The 21,837-nt window shown below is 33.2% G+C and overlaps 1 protein-coding gene and 1 long non-coding RNA gene across 14 annotated transcripts in view; both read right to left on the bottom strand.

The window, feature by feature from the left end:
* The window catches only part of LOC117687479 (uncharacterized), a 307,604-nt gene that overhangs the window by 276,363 nt on the left and 9,404 nt on the right, over window positions 1-21,837 (bottom strand). For 3 of the 13 annotated variants that reach the window (XM_066075655.1, XM_066075658.1, XM_066075667.1), the window contains 3 exons: window positions 20,546-21,493; window positions 20,056-20,138; window positions 16,297-19,206 (listed from right to left, as the gene is read on the bottom strand). The exons of 8 other annotated variants lie outside the window; for them this stretch is intronic. In XM_066075655.1, coding sequence (XP_065931727.1) covers window positions 20,071-20,138; window positions 20,546-21,493 — 1,016 coding nt within the window. In that variant the 3' untranslated portion in view covers window positions 16,297-19,206; window positions 20,056-20,070. Of the gene's footprint in view, window positions 1-16,296; window positions 19,207-20,055; window positions 20,139-20,545; window positions 21,494-21,837 lie in introns of those variants that run through there. 2 more of the 13 variants (XM_066075672.1, XM_066075663.1) reach the window with 2 other exon arrangements.
* On the bottom strand, window positions 8,767-12,823 carry LOC136272825 (uncharacterized). Its single transcript, XR_010710847.1, has 3 exons — window positions 12,665-12,823; window positions 11,701-11,752; window positions 8,767-9,675 (listed from the first exon to the last, which is right to left on the bottom strand). It is a non-coding gene; the product is annotated as an uncharacterized lncRNA (long non-coding RNA).

The raw sequence follows: 21,837 nt of genomic DNA, 5'->3' as shown, positions 1-21,837 counted from the left end.
GAAGGGAGTGAATAAGTAACAGCTAGAACAGCTGTTTTGTAAAACCGGTTTAAACAGGTTTTCACATAGACTGTTGAGATAAGATCGACGAGCATGAAAATATAATCCATGATAAATAACTCTTGAAATGTTGCTTTTAACAATAAAGTCAACTTTTTTGTTGAATAATTATAAAACATGGTGTTTTGACAACATTCATGAAATACATTTTTTAACTGATAACATAGAAATCGCTGTTTGAGAACTACTTATGTAAATTACTCGTAAATTCATACGCAGTGAATAGGTGTTGCATTTAGATGCATTTAAACATCACGGAATTTAATGGAAAAACACAGCAGAATGTAAATATTAAGAATTATAAACACTTGGTTGGAATTTTCAAGAAAATCTTCTCAAATACCAATTGACCACAAAAGCTGTATATTGCATGGAATCATTCTCAGGTAGGGTAGATATAGGTTTGTTCAATTTATGATCCCCAGGGGTACAAAGGGGCCACAATTGGGGTTGAATTTTTACAAAGGAATATATAGAGAAAAGCATTTAAAAATCTTTTTCTCAAGAACCAATTGATCAGAAAAACTGTAACTTGTTTGGAAGCATCCTCAGGTAGTGTAAATTGAAGTTTGTTCAAGCCATCATCCAAAGGGGTACAATGGGGCCGCAATTGGGGGTCAAATTTTTAGATAGGATTATATAGAGAAAATTATTTAAAAATCTTCTTCTCAAGAACGAATTTGCCAGAAAAACTTGTGTGGAAGAATCCTCGGGTGGGTGTAAATTCCTGTTTGTAGAAAACATGATCCCCGGGGGTATGGTGGGGACACAGTTGGGGGTCGAATTTTTGCATAGGAATATATAGAGAAAAAAATTTAAAAATCTCAGAACCAATCGGCCAGAAAATCTGTAACTTGTGTGGAAGCATCATCAGGTATTGTAGAAAGAAGTTTGTTCAAACCATGATCCCCGGTGGTACAGAGGGGAGAATAGGGGGCTAAATTTTGCATGGGAATAAATAGAGAAAATATTTCAATATTCGTTGTCCTGATATTTTCGATACTTCATTAAGTTGATTTTATTATATCTAGTGTTGCTCAGGTGAGCGATGTGGCCCATGGGCCTCTTGTTATTAATAAATATTTAAGTAATTGATGAATAAATAAAAGCATTCCTTAATATCAGGATATAATATATTAATTGTTATATAAACAAAATGACTTAGATAATACAGGGAACTGTGCAATATCTCTTAGTAAATTAGACAGAGAAGTGGACTGACAACATTCCTGTCAAAGGTGGAATAACACACCTGAAATAGGTCACTCAAGTTAACTGTAAGTTATATGATTATGAAAGATATAATGATAAATAAACTGTAAACATGTCAAATAAGCAAAAAATTTGCATTTTGAGGATAAAAAAATAATATCTAAAAAATTCAATTCAGTAAGTAACAACAAAAGCCCCTGCGGGATTCGAGCTCGGGATGTACGGTTCACAAGCCATATACTTTATCCACTCTGTCCACTGGAGTAAGTTGCCGTTGATGAAGTTCTATTTAATAAAACTAAATGTCGTTTTGATCAGAGGTCAGCCATTTTGTGATGATGTGTTATTCCACCTTAAGATAAAGCTATAACTAATATTATAGCACAGATAAGTTTTGATTAATTGTCTCATAGATTAGTTAATATAGTTTATTAGCCAGGGAAGTGAAATGGCAACATTTCTGTATAAAATATTACTTAGTACTATAGCAGAGATAAGTGTTGACCCATTGTCTCCTTGATTAAGTTGATTAAACGTTTAACTTGTTTAATTAATTTTGTATCCAAATATCCAAAAATGTTGACTTTACTACGAATGTGTTGACCATTACATCAACTTTTAACATGTTTTTTTTTCTTTCATATTCATATTTATTGTTATGACAGTTGTTAATGATTACTAAATATACCTTGTTATTAAAATTAAGATATATAATGAAACTTAACAGTTGTCTGTTGTCTGTAACTGAACACTTATCATGGTTTCTCATGTTCTTATTTATATTCGTGGTTTTTATTAAAGTTTTGATCAATATCAAATATAAACTATACTTCATTTAAGTTACAACATGCCCGCTTATGAATCATTATCACATCATATTAATAACATGTGCATACTCAAATGTTTTTCGTTAAATATATTTTTTTAGCTCACCTGAGCTGAAAGCTCAAGTGAGCTATTCTGATCACATTTTGTCCGTCGTCCGTCTGTCCGTCCGTCTGTCCGTCCGTCCGTCTGTCCGTCTGTAAACTTTTTTACATTTTGTACTTCTTCTCTAAAACCGCTTATCCAATTTCAACCAAATTTGGCACAAAGCATCCTTATGGGAGGACGAATATAAATTGCAGAAATAAAAGTCCGATCTGTATTCAAAGCGGAGAAAACCTTGAAACTGTAGAAAAAGGGGGGTGCATTTTTAAAAATAATTCTTCTCAAGAACTACCGAGGAAAATTCAACGTAGTTTAGCATAAATTATCCTTATGTGAAGGAAAAAATAAATTGCAAAAATTAAGGGGTAATTCTGTTTCAAATCTGAGTTATTACGAAAATAATAAAGGAAAGGCGTGTTTCAATCAGTTTAATAGCTTCAGGCTCGGCATCCGGTAAAATGGGTAGACAAGACCTGGCCTGGGCAAAACAAAAGATTCGCAGTTATTAATCTGCCAATCTCATTTAAATTTCAGGATATTTGATGGACTAGTATATTTGTATTCGCTGTAAATATTGCTGCAAAATAATGCGTATTTGGAATTGACGATTGCCGATCTGCCCCGGCTTTTATTTTGCCACGGCCCGGGTTTGCATACCCTTTTTACCAAGACTCGTATTCCATACTTCTAAAACGAGGTTCTTTGTTTAAAGCAGCCATGACATTATACGAAAAAGGGTCGATCTGACTATGATGAATTTGCTTGTTGTGCAACAGTTCGCGCATGAAGGGAAATTTTGAAACATGCAAAATATATTGGTGCCGATTTTGTGAAGTAAATTGAGGCTAAATATTTCAATGCGTTGACAGTTTTCACACATGACGTTGGTGTTAGCTTGTTCTGATTTTCGTTTCGTTTTCATTATTTATGCTTTGTAACCTGGAAACTATCGTCTGTATTTCGTGATTTTTACGTATCAAATCAAAAAGACTTCGGTAAATCAAACAGTAAACAGTTTACCTGCGCAAATTAAGCAAAAGCTGATGTAGGGGTACTGAAATACGATTCATTCTATCGGTAATTCGGCATTATCTTTTGCGTAATGGTAGATTAATGCAAAAGGTTTTGTTGAGATGCTCGGCATTTTCTCGAGTTTATTCAGTTTAAATAGAGTTTGATATCGCTGACGGAAATATGTAAGTTTATACATGTATATATATGATTCATTTCGAAAAAAAATAAATTGTGTTCTTTATTTGTTATACATGTAGTGCATGTTTCTTGTGTTTAATTGTTTACAATTTCTATTTACTAACCATATTTGAGTGTTAAGCTTCTAATTATAAGCAAGATACAGAGATTTACTCACAATTCTATGTTTGTACACAGATCTTAAAAACTAAAGATTAAAAAAAGTAAAAAAATTGTCAATTTTTTTAAAGAAAATTTTAAAAGTTTGTTCTTCCAGAAACCAACTTTAACAACTTATTGTATTGTAAACTTTTTAGCTCACCTGAGGGTGGGGCCACAATGGGGGGTCAAAGTTTAACAAATGAATATATAGAGTAAATCTTTAAAAATCTTCTTCTCAGAAACTAATCAGCCAGGAAAGCTGAAACTTGTGTGAAAGCATCATCAGGTAATGTAGATTCAAATTTGTGAAAATCATGACCCCCGGGGGTAGGGTGGGACCACAATAGGAGATCGAAGTTTTAAATAGGAATATATAGAGTAAATCTTTAAAAATCTTCTCAGAAACTAAGGAAACTGTATTTCGTGATTTTTACGTATCAAATCAAAAAGACTTCGGTAAATCAAACAGTTAACAGTTTACCTGCGCAAATTAAGCAAAAGCTGATGTAGGGGTACTGAAATACGATTCATTCTATCGGTAATTCGGCATTATCTTTTGCGTAATGGTAGATTAATGCAAAAGGTTTTGTTGAGATGCTCGGCATTTTCTCGAGTTTATTCAGTTTAAATAGAGTTTGATATCGCTGACGGAAATATGTAAGTTTATACATGTATATATATGATTCATTTCGAAAAAAATAAATTGTGTTCTTTATTTGTTATACATGTAGTGCATGTTTCTTGTGTTTAATTGTTTACAATTTCTATTTACTAACCATATTTGAGTGTTAAGCTTCTAATTATAAGCAAGATACAGAGATTTACTCACAATTCTATGTTTGTACACAGATCTTAAAAACTAAAGATTAAAAAAAGTAAAAAAATTGTCAATTTTTTTAAAGAAAATTTTAAAAGTTTGTTCTTCCAGAAACCAACTTTAACAACTTATTGTATTGTAAACTTTTTAGCTCACCTGAGGGTGGGGCCACAATGGGGGGTCAAAGTTTAACAAATGAATATATAGAGTAAATCTTTAAAAATCTTCTTCTCAGAAACTAATCAGCCAGGAAAGCTGAAACTTGTGTGAAAGCATCATCAGGTAATGTAGATTCAAATTTGTGAAAATCATGACCCCCGGGGGTAGGGTGGGACCACAATAGGAGATCGAAGTTTTAAATAGGAATATACAGAGTAAATCTTTAAAAATCTTCTCAGAAACTAAGGAAACTAAGGAAAGCTGTGTGGAAGCATCTTCAGGTAGTGTAGATTCAAATTTGTGAAAATCATATCCCTGGGGGTAGGTTTGGGCCACAATGGGAGGTCGATGATTTACATAGGAATAAACAGAGTAAATCTTTAAAAATCTTCCTCTCAGAAACTAATCAGCCAGGAAAGCTGAAACTTGTGTAAAGCATCCTCAGGTAGTGTAGATTCAAAGTTGTGAAAATCATGATCCCCAGGGGTAGGGTGGGGCCACAATGGGGGTCAAAGTTTAACAAAGGAATATATAGGGTAAATCTTTAAAAATCTTCTCAGAAACTAATCAGCCAGATGATTTATTATAATTGTTAAGACTTTGGCCCCAGGACAATTATTTGGCCTCACGAGAAGATTCAGAGTTTGATGTACGTTTATATCCCAGATATAAACTATTGTTAAGGATCTTTTTGAGAACTGCAATACTCAACATTTGACATGTCTATAAAATCATCCTGTTAGAAAAGGGACTAATGATTATAAACATAAGAATATCCAGGGGAAAATGGGTTTTATTTATATAGGATCTACATGTTTTATTGTACATTGTCCAGATAGTTTGTATTATGACTCCATTAAGCTGATTTTATCATACCTATTGTTCCTCAGGTGAGCGATGTGGCCCATGGGCCTCTTGTTAAATTTTGGATGGATTGTTAAAATAACGTATATGGGTATAGTCCACTAATGCATTTTCCATAGGCGGTAATGTTAACGTTATGGTTCATAGCTCCGGCCCTAATTTTCGTTCAGCAACGAGGGACCTCTTGAATGAAAGCACATCAAATTGTCTCTTTCCTGTAAAAATTTCGTGGTTTGAAGTCAGATTCGTTTTCCGGCAAAATGCGTCTGTATTGAAAAACTCTGAAAATGAAAGTAAAAGTAGGGAATTTCTCAGTTTTGGAAAGGGTGTATATCAAACAATTTCAATTCTTTTCTTCAAATGATAATTCAATTTTGACACTTGTTTTTAAAATTGCAAATCCTCTTTTCTGACATGTGTCAAGCATTCTGATTTAAAATGTCCCAATAAATGTATATACACTCTGCAAGTATAGGGACTATTTTGCTTAAAGGCACTACTTTGTTGTCCTACCGATTCTAAAAATAGTTAGAGGGATATACCCATATACTTATACAACATGCAAGTTGTGTTATATGTATGTAATGATTGTATTAATGTTTTTCATTAAATATTTTTTTTTCTTTTTGGATGGATTGTTAAAGTAACGTATATACTTATACAACAAGTTGTTATATGTATGTACTGATTGTATAAAGATATGTACACCTATACCACTGATATATGTTGAGAGAAAGAAAGAGATGTAATAGGTTTAATATAGTACATGTATTAAGGAAGAAAATAATGGTTTATTTATATGTAGCTAATTTATATTGAGGGGGAAAGGGAGCGAATGTGTACGTGATTTTAATTGATAAATACATCATGTAATATATCATTTCAAGAAAATAAAAACCTAAATATATCAGGGCTTTTATCCTTTTATTATACGTATCTTGACTTCACATACATCTATTACAATGCTTGAGTAATTGTCATATCTTCTCTATGTAGATAACACAAGGATATCCACTCAGTGTTACAATGCTTGAGTAAATGTGATATCTTATCTATGTAGATAACACAAGAATATTCCCACAATGTTACAATGCTTGAGTAATTATGATATCTTCTCTATGTAGATAACACAAGGATATTCCCATTGTGTTATATTGTTTGAACCATTTTGATATATTTGTTGGAGGCCAATGTAATAGACTAGCACTAGCTAGTGGGGTAACCCTTTAGCTCAGTCGGTAGAGCTTTGGTTTTTTAACTGAAGGGTCCCGAGTTCGAGCCTAGTTGTGGTCCTTCCTCCTCGTCTATTACATCGGCGCCAAACAAAATCACCCACGTGGAGATATTTATAGAATCTCGTGTGAGATATCTCAAAAGAAAAGGGTAAATAATATAAAAGTGTGCATATAAAGGTTCAGTACTGCCGCACTCCTACTAGCACTAGATAGTGGGTTTATGGTCCTTCCTCTTCTATTATACAGTACATCAACGCCATATTGAAGATCCCAGCGTCACTACATCTAACATTGTAGATAAGGGATAACATATCCAAGAAAGTAACACTATATCATCGTTTTTATCAGTTTTTACAAAAACACCCCTGTTTCCTAAAGTCCATGTTGTCACAGCACGATCTGCAGTCTGTGGTTTGCGCATGTGCTATGGTATACATGTAACAGCATAACACAGTAACACGTTCCACAATGATCGAGGAATTTTGAAATATGTGTGCCTGGATTTCAGTCTGTTTTTCTTCATCTTTTATTAGATATTGCTTACCAGTTAAGCGGGTGTCATATTATTTTTGCTGAATACGCGATTCTGAAAATCATTTGGCTCAACGTATTGTGTTCGTGTGGATAGAAAAACTGGATGCAGTGAAGCATGAATATTGCTATCAGCGTAATACAGATGGAGTGTTGTGATAAACACAATTCATACGGCGAGCGATTGAATATAACGGAATGTGTGTGATTTCGTGTAACGGTAGTTGCGTTAAGGTTTGTAATTGCGTGTGACGGAAGATGCGATAGTGTGTGATTGAATGTAACTGTTAACCCCTTTCCCCGCAGTAACGCACTTTAACGCATATACCGATGCCCCACAATCACGCATTTTGACGCATATACCTTTTTCCCGCAATCACGCGCTTTAACGCACTTTCCGATATTGACTGTAAACGCAGGACAGTTAAGGCAACATTTTGCTTTTAAACAGCAGTAAAAGGAGTCGTTTTGCTTTTGTCTATTCATTTCTGCATAATGAATAGTTCTAAACTATTTTGGATGTTATTGTAAAGATATGGATCTCCTTTACTTGACCATGTCTAAAGTTGTCGATCACGTGACTTTTTAGGGTCACGTGGGCGTCTTTTAGACAAAAATCGTCAATGCTAAAATGAGACAAAAAGTTCAAGGGCAAGGCAAAGAAATTTAAGAGTAAGTAATATGGCAACATATTCAAAATTATCCATACATCATAGAAATCAATGCTCATTCAGTTGTAAAGTTTACTAGTTATGAAAATTTCTTTAAAAACTGGCTACTTGTTCCTAAAATAGTGCATTTTTGTATATTTTCATTGCAATTACAAAGTAAACCTTCATCTCTCAACAAATGAGCATCAGTTTTTATAAAGAACTCGTAAAAGGGAAGAAAATCATACCAAGTTTAATAATATCTATAGCCGTCTTGCACTTGAACTTTTGCATTTAATTTCGCAATCTAGAAGTCCTCTCAAATCAATACACATTTCAAACGCACAAGTGATCCCAAAAGGGGAGGTAACTCTTTGAGCGATAACTCTTTTAGACCCTTCACGATAACTGCGGTACTGCTATCTTGCAGGGCAAAATGATATACTTTGCCGAAATTTCAGTAGGTAGATAATTAAATGACGTAAATGAAACAATCGACGTCATATTTCACCAAACTATGTCATTTTGCCCTGCAAAAGAGCAGTACCGCAGTTACCGTGAAGGGGTTATGGCGCGATGTCATTTTATCACATAATCCGAATTAATTTTAGGATATGTTTCAACAGTACATTATGTAAATGGTTATTTAAACCTAGTGCTTCTGTTTTATTTATTTCAAAAGAGAAAAGATGGTTACGATGAATCGTCCGCATTTCCTCTGTTGTATCATGGATGTAAACAAAAAACCGTTGTGTATCAGTTCTCTTGGTTAACCGCATTCGCGGAGTTATTGGTTTCTTAATATTTTGTTAGTAATGGGAGAAAAATATATAAGAGCTAATTGTACACAATTATTTGAGGGATTAGATGTCAACAGAGACAAATGAAGCCCCTGATATAAATAAACTAACTATAAATTGTTCTCATAATATATACTAAAAAATAAGATATGGAGTATTTTTTTCATTATTTATGTGCAGCCTTTGCCCAATGACTGCATATTCTATAGCACTGCTTGGGTCTGTTATTCTGGGGAGGGGGTTCAAAGGGGTAACTTTATTCTGTTTGCCAGGGGCCAGGTACCATGGTGTTTTACTATGTAAATTGTGAATTAAATTAGAATTTGCCACGGGGACTATACATGTAGATCTGCCCATGTATGAGGCCTTTTCCCATCCCCCATAAGCAATCAACAGTATTCACCTTTGTATTACACATGTTTCACTTGTAATTTAAACACTCATTAAAATTGACTTTTATTTTTATTCAACACATGCAGAATGATTAAGATTAAGGAGAGGGGGAGGGTTAGCATATCTATTCATTCACAAAATAAATTCTAAACGCTCATTTCTCATTACCGAGAAAGGAAAGAGAGTGTGTAAATCCTACAACAAGGCGATCAAAAGCCATTTTTGGTTCACATCAATATATTGAATTTAAATAAGTCTGAATTCTCCTATGTGAGAGACTCTCTCTCCCGCCCATTTACATACCATCCCCTTTCCACTTCTCAAACAAAATTATATATATATAAACAATTATATTTGGTTCATTTGTTTTATTAATTCAAGAAGATATTAAAAGGGACTTTCTGAAAAAAAAAATCTGTGACAACATTTAAACCTGACATATGCATGCAAACTCAAAATTGCAATTTCTTTTTATGATGTCAATGTGTTTATTGTATGACTTCTTAGTTCTGGTCCTCTTCTCTCTTCAAAAACACAGTCTTCCTGTTTCTAAAGTTCAGGTTTTTCTTTCCATCATTTCATCTTGTATATGACACCAGGATAAGGGTGCGGGTAAATGATCACCAATAAGAACATCATTTATGTAAATCTCAAGACAAAGCAGGTACCAGCTAAAATGAAAATTACATATATTTCAGTAAGTTTAACTTGTTATCAAAATGGCTGAAAGACTGAAATGGAGGATTTTCTACAATTTGATATTCAATGGAATTTATTTATCTTAATAAACATTTCATTATGTTTAGATGTGCATTTAATTTTGCACAAATTCAAATACAGCTTTTCAGGCGAACATTTTTTTTTAAATTGGATTACGGATTTTTTATTTAAAAAATTGGGTCGGTAGGTCGAAAAAAAAAAGAAAAAAAAACATGGCAAACTTCAAAGAAATAAAATAATTCTTATGTTTTGTTTGATTTTTTATTTACTATTCCATGTACACATGCTTAAGTGTGTCTTTGGGCCACTTTTAGGGCATTCCGAACCGCAGGTCTCACACCTCTATTGACACACGATTTACAAATTCAGGCCTCTCACACCTATTTTTGGTACTGGGGCCGGGGCCAATGGATTGGGAAAAATGCAACGTTTTGATAGAAATTGGGAATTTTTTTCCTTGGTTAATGTACAGTCCCCTGAACAAAAACCAGGGTTTATTGATAGGATTTTTTAAAAGTTATTTTTTTTTTAAATTATTTTTAAAACTGGGAACATGTGTGTATAATAAGGAGAAGGAAAAAAGTGTATTCACAGTGTGTGATTCAAGTTTGTTACTGACTGAAGATGTAACATTTCCCAAAAGGTTTTTTGTGTTTAGTAGCCTGCTATATGTCAAATGGCATAGAAAATAATAAAAAAAAAAATTTTTAGAATTTAAAAAAAAAGTAATCTTATTTTTATTAATGTAAAATTTAATCTATATTTGTATTTATACCTTTTACAGATAAATGTTTCCTGATTGTGTTAGCCTATTGACAATATTTATTAAATCAGTCTCTGTACTTCTGTGTATTTGGGGTATTAGTCCAACCCATTGACCCACTTACTACCGTTTTGTAGAGGATCTAGATCTGTTTAGACAAAAAAAATTATAATAATTTTAACATTTACTGCAGAATTATAAACTACTAACAGCTTATCAACTAAATGTAATATCAGAAAAAAAGTAAATTAATAAACATCGTTTTTAAAATTACACCATCTCTGTCTAAGGAAATTCTGGCTAAGTTACCGATCACAAGAAACAGTTTACAACGCGGTAGTGTTGCACATATTCACAGTGCCTTTATGACTGCTGAATATACAATATATATTTAGAATAAGTATAGTTTTCTTTTAAGTTACGTTATTAATTTTGGGCGATCTCAAATTGGGGAAAACACTCAATTTTGGGGGAAAATATGCCTTTTCACGTTGGTAATGGGGCCGAATATCGCCCCCAATTAAAGAGAATCGAGAGGCTTGAAATTAACTGAAAAAAACTGAAAGTGTAAAAGTTAAGGTAATTTTTTCGTGAATGAAACCAATTTATGTGGTTTTTATTGATATTTTTCACCAGCCATTTTATTTTATTTTTTGTATTTCTTTAAATTTATGTCGGTCAGTAAAAAAAAATTTGGAAAAGTGCATTTATTTTTTTTCTAAAAGTCAAAAAAATTCGGTCGGCGGATCCGTAATCCAACTAATAAAAAAACGTTCGCCTCAGTTTGATCGATTTGAAATTATTCGCATCCTCACCCCTGATATGTGCATGATATTAGTTTAATTGCACCCCTTTATTTTACCCGGCCTGACCTTAAAAATGCACACCTCTCTCTCTCTCTCTCTCTCTCTCTCTCTCTCTCTCTCTCTCTCTCTCTCACACACACAACTGATTTGATTGATTGATATTATATAATGCTGGTGCAGTCAGTGGGAATTAAAACATACCACGTATTGTTGATTTGTTGATGAGCAATATTCAAAATTGTAGATTTATAAATAACATAGGTTTATATCAATCATTTTAAAACATTAAATGAAACCATTCGTACTTGAAAATACTTTTTCTAATTGAATTGTCTCATAGAATAATCAGATTGGTCATTATTTCAATGATAAATTATTGAACTTATACATGTATGTTATTTACTTACATTTTCTTCCAGCCTTTTTTTTTCAAATCAGTGTGACACTTTTCAAATTACTCTGCAAATAACAAAATATAATTATGAGAAGTCATACAATTTAATTTACATGCATATAAGGACATGTCAACAGTAATTTGAACATTTTTGTGAAAGGTATACATAATATATTATGCATGGATGGGTAAAATGACCAACACTTCAAATTTTATTTGAAAGTTACATATGCACATTCTACACAAACAATACCATATATGACCATGAATGTAGATTCCTCATTTAGAGAAAATCAGATGGAGACATGCAGTCATTTGTTTATTATTATTTGGTTTTTTTTATTACCAATAGTACAGCATCATAAGTATGAACCCAGGTGATTTCAAGATTTCAAACAGTGTTATGGACGTAGTAATATACTGAGTTCTAAAAACAAACTAGTAATAATTAAGAATTAATGTGCATAAACATCTTAATATATCAACTGGATGAATGTGTAAACAATATAAATGAACTGTCATGGAAGAACTTTGAACACAGTAGAAATGTGTTATTGATCAGCTGCATGTTCATCAATTTCCAGAAAATGAAATCAGCATCTTTTAGCCTGCACTGTACTGATTTTCAGAAAATCAAATCAGCTGTTTTCACACAGTCTTTGTATTGTTTACTTACAAATTGAAATAAAAACAAACAGCTGTGTAAAGCTAAATATTGTCAGTACAGGTACTATGAACTGATTCGTGTCGATTGGTGAAAATGATCAACAATTTAACGGACAGTCGACTGGCAATAAAGCTACATGTACAATGTACATTGTATAGGCCTAAATGTAAACAATGCAGTCTCTCCTCATGTTTTGAACAAAACAACACATTAAGTCGATCAGAAATGCATCAACAGTATAAAATCACAATAAAATAGTTATTGAGCTATCTGGTATATTACAAATACACTGTATATCTAATCTACATACCTGATAAATCATCAAAAGATCGCCATCATCGGGAATACCAGCTACACGTGTTTACATCGTCTGACGAGCGCTTTTGGGACGCAGATTCACACCCATACGACAGATGCGTTATGGAAATTCTTCGTATATTCTTATTGCTGTAAACTTATAAAAACACACATGAGTGATTCGTAGTTATATTTTGCTTATGAAGTATTAAATCAGCCGTACTTTATGCTTAAACTGCTGTTTTCAGTATATATTCTATATATGGTAATACAGAGGCGGGGCGTATATTATGACGTCATAACTCATTATCCCTTCATTAGCATATCAAAACGATGTGTTGCCTTATCTGTCCTGCGAAGCTCCAATAACTCGTAAATTTTTGTTTTATTTATCAAAATATATTGATGGTATTATGATAAAAGATTAATGAAATAAAGTTATGTCATTAAATTTCAAAATCTTTTGTAAATTATATTTTTTTTATTCTTGAAATGTCATAGTTGCCGGATTAGTTCACAAACTTCGCGAGACAAAAGATGGCGGCGAGTAAAGTTGATCATCTTAACATTAGCGATGGTAAAGGAGTATTCATACAGCTCCGTTAAAATAGCTGGTTTCTCAAATGACGTCTGCTTTAGTCACTGTGGCCATTTCTTTAAAGGGGCATGGTCACGATTTTGGTCATTTTTTTTCCGAGTTCATTATTTACAATGCTTTAGAAAGTCATTTTAAATAGGCAACCAATATTTGAGTGTCATTTGTTGAGTTATACAATGTGAGCGAGTTACAGAGCTTGAAATTCTTCGCTATGTAAACAAAACGTTTGTTTACATTTTGAACATTGAAGTAAAAATTTCAGTTTTAAACTTAATGTGTTAAACATTAGGAACTGTTATTCTATGCTTAAAATAAATAAAAAGACAGACAAATAAGCTGGACTTTTTTTTTTACCGGTAAATTGACCCTAGGTAAACAAAAACAGGGCACGAGCATTGTTTACATGACAAAGAATTGAGGGCCCTGTATCTTGCTTATATCTCTACAAATGACTCTCAAATTTAATTAGATCATTAGAATTGCATTTCTAAAGCATGGTGAATAATAAAAACATGAAAATAAAATTGGACCAAAATAGTGACCATGCCTCTTTAATTATATTTGACAACCCCCTCAATTTACAAAGTTAGGCAAATGAGGAAAAAAAAAACCTTGAGTTGCTTCTCGATAAAGATTGTTCAAGAATATATAAATACAAACAGTATAAACAAATTTCCAATAAAATGTTGAGATCTTTGATTATAATATTGTGATATTGAATGTAACGGAACAATGTATATGTGTTGAAGCGTGTGATTTTGTGTGACATTATTCCTGTTAAATTGTGTGATTGCGTGTAACGGTAAATGTTAAAGCGCGTGATTGCGTGAAATGGTATATTTGTTAAAGCGCGTGATTGTGTGTAACGGTATATGTGTTGAAGTGCGTGATTGCGTGTAACGGAAGATGCGATATAGTGTATATTTGAATGTAACATTAAACATATATTGTTAAAGTGTGTGCTTGTGAGTAAGGTATATGTCTTAAAGCACGTGATTGCTTGTAACGGTATATGTGTTAAAGCGATATAGTGTGTCATTGAATGTTACACTGTGTGTGTGTTAAATCGTGTGATTGCATGAAACACTATATGTGTTAAAGTGTGTGTTTGCGTGTAACCGTATATGTGTTAAAGCGTGTGATTGCGTGTAACGGTATATGTGTTTAAGTATGTAATTGAATGTAACAGAATATGTGTTAAAGTGTTTAATTGAATGTAACGGTATATGTGTTAAAACGCTTGATTGCGTGTAACGGTACATGTGTTAAAGCGTGTGTTTGCGTGTAACAGAATATATGTTAAAGCGTGTGATTGCGTGTAACGGTATATGTGATAATGTGCGTGATTTTGTGTAACAGAATCTGCGTTTAAATGGAGCGTGATTGCTAAAAACGGTATATATATTCAAGTACCTGATAACTGGGAAAATATAATTGTTAAAGTGTTTGATTGCGTGTGACGGTATATGTGTTTAAGAGTGTGATTGCAACTAACGGTAGATGCATTAAAGTATGTGATTGCGTGTAACATAATTTGTTTTAAAATGTGTGATAGTGTGTGACTTTAACATTATATGTGCTAAAGTGTGCGATAATATATAAAGGTATATGCGTCAAAGTACACCATTGGCGTCTGACGGTGTGCAATTTAAGTGCATTATTATGTGTAACGTTATATTCGGTTAAATTGCATAGTGTGAGGTAACAGTTTAAACGTTAAAGTTCTTCATTCCCTGTAACATTATATGTTATATAAATATTGCCTGAAGGGTAACACAGTTGAAATTTAAACCCCATGAAAACCATTGTCAACTGACGTGCTTGCGCGTAGAAGTGTATGCGTAAAGTGTGTAAAGGTATGAAGTGCGCGTCTGGCGATATATGCGGTTAAATTGTATAATGCGGGTAACAGTTTAAACGTCAAAGTTACTCAATACGTGTAACATTATGTGTTGATATTATACTTTCATGCTAAATACTGAAATCTGATTGGTTTAGACAATGGTTTCCTCGGGGTGTCAATTTCAACTGTTACCCTCCCAAACAGGCACTATTTATATATTGATATTATACTTTCATGTTAAATACTTGAATCTGATTGGTCAAGACGCAGTTGATAATCCGTTCTATTACCCTCAGCGTTAGCGACGGACCTGACAAAGGGTAACACTATATGAATAGTGCCTGTTTGGGAGGGTAACAGTTGAAATTGACACCCCGAGGAAACCATTGTCAACCGACCCAGGCACTATTTATTGTAATATACTGAATGTCTTAATTTAAGAGAATTTTTTACTACTTTCATATAGAAATGACGAATTCTACGGCGAACCGTACGCGCATGATTTACGCGCATGTAACAATTCGTTGTGTTACCCGTTGCTAAGTGTCTTGCTAACGCTGAGGGTAATAGAACGGATTGTTATACTTTCATGTTAAATACTGAAATCTGATTGGTTAAGACGCAGTTAATAATATTTACTATTACCCTCAGCGTTAGCAACGCACTTGGCAACGGGTAACATTAAAAAATGTTACATGCGCGAAAATTATGCGCGTACGGTTCGCTGTAGAATTCACGTTATTCCTATATAAAAGCAGTAAAATTTTCTTAAAAATTTTAAAAAAGACATTCAGAAACAGGCACTACTGTGGAATCATCAATTTTCGTGGGGGCCAATTTTCGTGGATTCCTGAAATTTTATATGTTCATGGGGACGTAATTTCGTGTATTTTCTTATACCTACAAAACGAAATATGACTTTATAACCCTAATAAATTATTCGTGGAGGATGTTAATTCGTGGATGAGAGGTACCCACGAAATCCACGAAAATTGAGCCACCACGAAATCTAATGATTCTACAGTATTTATATAATAGTGTCTATTAAAATCTAACTATAGTGAATACAAAAGGAGATTGGTTTGTCAGTTATTTGCCTCGCCCTAATGAATAATTGTCTTGTTCTTGTACATAAATTTACTGTATCATATTCTTCTTTTGTACCAAATATTACAGTACTGTCTTAATAAGAAAAAAACGAAACTATGAAAAAATATCACATTTATTTAGTTTTATCTACAGCTTGCTACAATTCACCAAAAACCATGTGTATATAATTATTATGTAATCCATGGTTAACGTAAATAGACAGAAAAAAAAATTTGAAGAAAAAAAAGCAGTACACTTTAACTTAGTTACAACATTGTTCAAAAACTATTTACATAAACATGAGTTTTCTATTTACATGATCAATATAAAGAAATGTGCTAAATCCACCAATAATATTCTCATTAAGGGCATTTTTTAAAATCTTATAATTATATTTACTGATATTCAATTAACTTTCAGAGAAAAACACGTCAGGGGTCAATAACCAGTTTTAAGATGAAACTTTATCTAAAAAATATTACAAAAAGGGGAATAACTCTTTATTCGTTTGTAATTGAAGAACTCAAATTTGAGTTACTCCCCTTTGAATATGATGTTTAATCAATAAACAAAATTTATTCTTTGCAAATAGGAAAAATAAAAAATCCTCAGATATAAGCCCCAATTTTAAGTAACATCTTTTTCCCATCACTAAATTACTGGGTATTATAAAAGCATTCAAAAGAATTAAATACATACTGTCAGATGAGAATTTACTACACTCCTACTAAGATATAATTGATAAGCCATGTAAGGGAGTATAAACACTAATTACTGTAGAGTTTATGTACACATAAATAATCAAAATATAAATCCAAGCTACATGCACATCTCTGATATATGTACAATTGATCTACAAGACAACAACTACCTATCTTAAAAACTGTATGAAGAGTTATCCGTACAATGGGGGCACCCTATATATGCAATATTCTGCGTAAAATTGACCAAGTTCGACAGCTGGTATTTTTTTTATATAAATTTACAACAACAACAAATCCAAGTTATATGCACATCTCTTATATATGTACAATTGATTTGCAGTACAATAGGGGTACCCTTCTCGCAGCTGCCCGCCGGCGTGCCCCTTTCACCATTTCAATAGCTGGATTTCTCCTTAGAAAACTCGGTTCAAAAAATTGATATCAATGTAAAATGACAAATTACTATTTTAAACAGAAAACATACTGTGACATAAAATGATAAGACAGAATAATAAATAACTAGAACTGTCCTAATGGGACTAATACCCCCGCTAGGCTAATTTCAAATGGGACAAATAATTGAATTGAATAATAATTAAGGTTTGGAACACATACAAAAAAAAAATTCTAGAAATGTAAAAAAAAAAAAAAATAGTTAACAAAGAAAAATTAAAATCAAAATTGTCAGAATTTCACTGTAAATACATATCTATAACAGTAATACATTTACAAATGTATGTATTTGATGATATATTTTTTTAATTTATTTGATTTAAAGAAAAACCAACAAAATGACAATAACCCCTCCCTTTGCAGTGAATAGAAATACCGGTAGTCAAGCAATGCTCTTCTGTTGATAAAACTTTCAATATCTTTCTAATAAGAGTCTTGACAGATGCAATTAGTTGTTTCAAATTTTCCTCACTTTCTCCTAGGGCACAATTGAACTCCAAATCAGAAAATTGATCCCATAGGACTATGATTTTCTTTGATGAGCTTGTTAAATTTAATAAACTCCCAAAACATTACCATAATTACCATACTATGTAAAAATATGTAAAAAAGAAAATTTAATATTACAAACAATTTTAAAATTGCCAAAACACTTCAATCATATCAGTAATTTTGAATTTCATTTAAAATAATGCCCAATAGGGTCACTTCATCAAATTACTTGACAAATAAATTTAAACAACCTCTAAAAATAGTTTAACTTCTTTATTAATAATTATATTATTTATTTCCTTATAATGATAGACCTTTTGGTTTACATGAAACAGTTTTAAAATACATGTAGCCCCAAAACCATCACCCATTTTACAGATTATCAATTTCCCCTAAACACATGCTCCATCTGAACCATGGCTCAGATAATGGCTCCCTTGGGACAAATGAATTCAGCCACACTTGTCTTTGATGTTCTCATTAGCTCCTAAGAATTTATCATTGACAAACAAAAACTTTGCATTGTCAGTTGATAGAATACTTATAAAAAATAAATTTTTTTTTATTAATTAAGACATAAAGACAAAAAACTCCATCTGGATGTATTTATATAAATATATTTTAGAGTGTTTTCTATTAATTAATTAATAAAATCTGTAAGGATTACCTCCCTTACTTTTCAACATTAGTGTACAATATATAGAATAAGGAAAATGAAAACTGTCATAAAATCATTAAATCTTGTCTGATCTTAAAAAAAATTGCAGGTGCACATCTTCAGATGGTGTTTAACATATGTACAAATTTTCAAACTGTTCCATGCAGTAATAAAAAATTCTATAGGGGGGACAAAGTTGCGTCTACAGACAGACGGACAGACGGACAGACGGACGGACAGACAGACGGACAGACGGACAGGGTGAAACCAATATACCCCCCTAAACTTCGTTTGCGGGGGTATAATTACTGTATAGTTCATGTACACAGAACACAGGTTAAACTAATGGCGCGTTATTTAAAACAAGTCCAGGTATCGGTCACTCCACAAATAATCAAGTTATATTAAATCTAAATTCTTCTTATTGTAGTAATGTTTCACATCAAATATGGTAACAATTGGCCGTGTAGTTTTCAAGAAGAAGTTCAACATGTAAAATTGTAAAGGAAAGATGTATGACACACACCACACGATGACAGATAAAGACCAATTGTAATAGGTGACATGAGTGACTCTGGTCAGTGCGTACTTGAAGATAATGACGTCATATTGCAGTAAGTGGTCTACGTATCCAATGTCTGTTTTCTGTCTTCCTCTGTAAGGATTTCAAGGAAGGTGTTCTATTTTCTCCCCCCAAGGTCAGGTAAAATTGGCCCATCTACAGGAAACAGAATAAACTAATGAATGATGTAGTTAGTGATCAACACCAACATGATATTACTCAGATATCTGTGAGCCAATGCTCACTAGTAATACCCCCACTCTGATGTAAATATACAAAATAAGCAAAGTCGACTTAAACAGGAAGTTGACGTCCAATTGGTAGAAAAATAGATCCGAGCGTGTGGTATGCCTAGACAAAGAATGTATTAACATTTCAAGCATATGCGATCAATAGTTGCTGAAAAATTCTTTACGAAAATTCGTTTGAAAATTTAGGCAAAAAAAAAACAAAAGTTGTCATTTAACAGGTACAAACATATATTCCAACGTATAGCATGCCTAAACAAAGAGTGTATTGAAATTGTATGCACCGGCAACGATCAGTTGTTGAGAAAAATGCGACAGAATTTTTCTTACAGACAGACAGACGGATGTACAAAAGGGCGGACAGACAGACAGACACACAAGGGTAAAACAGTATATGGTAACCCCCCTCTCCTTCAGAGCGGGGGTATGATAACCATAAATGTTCAAATTGATAAAGATCTATTACAAATTTTAATCATTCATATTTTTTTACATCCAGTTTTTATAGACTTCATATAAATATTTATTTTATGTTGATGATAATTCATTCTAAGCAGAGTAAAATTTGTATAACATTCCACACTCAGCAACAGACAGCCATGTTTGGATGATCACAAAGTGTGAAATAAACAGGAGTCAGTATTACAGTCCATGTGAATTATACACAGCTCAATTTCAGCTGCAGATGTTGAACAAAGTGACAAACAACATGTGTGGTTTGGAGAGCAGACTAGATTTGTACAGAAACATTTACAACCTGTCAATATCCCAGCTATCTCCATTCTACGGCTGGTGTTGAGCTGGACATGGCGTCCCCATCAGGACGGGGTCTGTGTTCATCTACAACAAGGCATTAATTAGCTGTTAATTAATATCATACATGGTATGTAATGATAGAGCTACAGCTACAAATTAAATTGATTACATGGACACATGCTTTAATATTTATCTAATTATTAAAATCAATTTAATCAACTTGTAATAAAATAACAAATTACAAATACATGCCTCATCATATTAATTACAATGACCATTTATTCTAATTAACTAAATACAATGACATGTGACTGTACATCTAATTAATGAAATAGATACAGCTAACCCTGTAACAATGAGCTGTTTATATTGACAAACAATCACACAGATAAACATGTCTTACATGTATCTTATTGACTGATAATTAACACGGACTGTGTGTCTTAGTTATCTATATCTAATTAATGTGAATGATAATGAGTCAGACTTACCTGTCAGAGCGTCCTGTCTGGTGATATACCTGTATATAACCACCGTGTTGTTGAACCATGATACTGATCCGACCCAGAGACGGTGAGTGTTGACATCATAACTCAGGCTCCGTGGTGAGAATATCTCCGATGGTCTTATCAGTAGATGTGACAGGAACTGACCGTCCCTGTCTAACATCTGTACTGTTTTGGTTCTATCATCACACACCAAGATGTGTGACAGCGGGTCAGTACAGATTCCCCATAGCTTTCGTTTTGATCCTGATGGATGTCCTGTGTAGGAGAAACGATGTCTTCCTCCACGCTCTGTCACCACTACAGCACTGTACCAGTCAGACACCACGACATCCCCATTGTTGTTCTCTGTTATATAGTTAGGTTTTCTATACAGTCCCCGCCCTGTGCTGTCGCTCTGTATGGTTTGTGTGAGTTGTCCTCTCTGGTTGTACCGGGTTACCTTGCCTGTCTTTGTCCAATAGTTATACATCCCGACCAGTAGATTCCCAGTGGACGGGGACCAGTACACACACCATGGTCTCCATGTAGAGTCTGTTCTCTCTATAAATGTGGTGGTTGTTTTCATATCCTTTGACAGTTTGTTGATGTTATAATTCCTATCTATATAAATCAGTTCACTCTCACTGTTCACTGTGTGTAATCCTCTATATGCATATAAATCACTACATGAATCCTCCACACGATGTAGAGGGACACCTGTTGTGTCTGTCAACATGAGTTTGTTTCTATCACCACTGACCCAGACCCGGTCTGATGGCACACAGGAAATGTGACAACAACCATCAACATCTGTCACTGTGAGAGAGTGAAGTAACTCGGGGGGAGACATCAGTTTCAGCAGACACTGGTTTCCTTGCTGTGGTTTTTCTGTCCCTGTGGTTGGGATTTCACTCAGTGACTCCATCACATCAGCAGTGGCTGGATTCAGATCTACAAACATCAGACACAAACAGTAAGATGGAACAGATTGATTACAAACATCACATCTTGTATAATGATTGTTACAGCAATGTTTGTCTGTTGTAATGTATCAATTATCATAATCAATTAATAATAAACATATATACATCTTTCTTATTAATCAGTTCATTCATTCATTACTTAAAAAATATATACATATATCTGATGAATCAATTATTCAACAGACACGTAATGTATTTACATCTCAGTATGTGATGTTGTTTGTTTATAAATAAATATGTACTTACATTATATTGACAAATAATAAAGATCACATCCTATATATGTCTGACTTGTAACTACATATTATATAA

The sequence above is a fragment of the Magallana gigas genome, chromosome 1 (genome assembly GCF_963853765.1).
Source record: "Magallana gigas chromosome 1, xbMagGiga1.1, whole genome shotgun sequence".
Taxonomy (NCBI): domain Eukaryota; kingdom Metazoa; phylum Mollusca; class Bivalvia; order Ostreida; family Ostreidae; genus Magallana; species Magallana gigas.
Note: the sequence above shows the minus strand (reverse complement) of the source record. Positions and strands in the feature narration are given on the sequence as shown.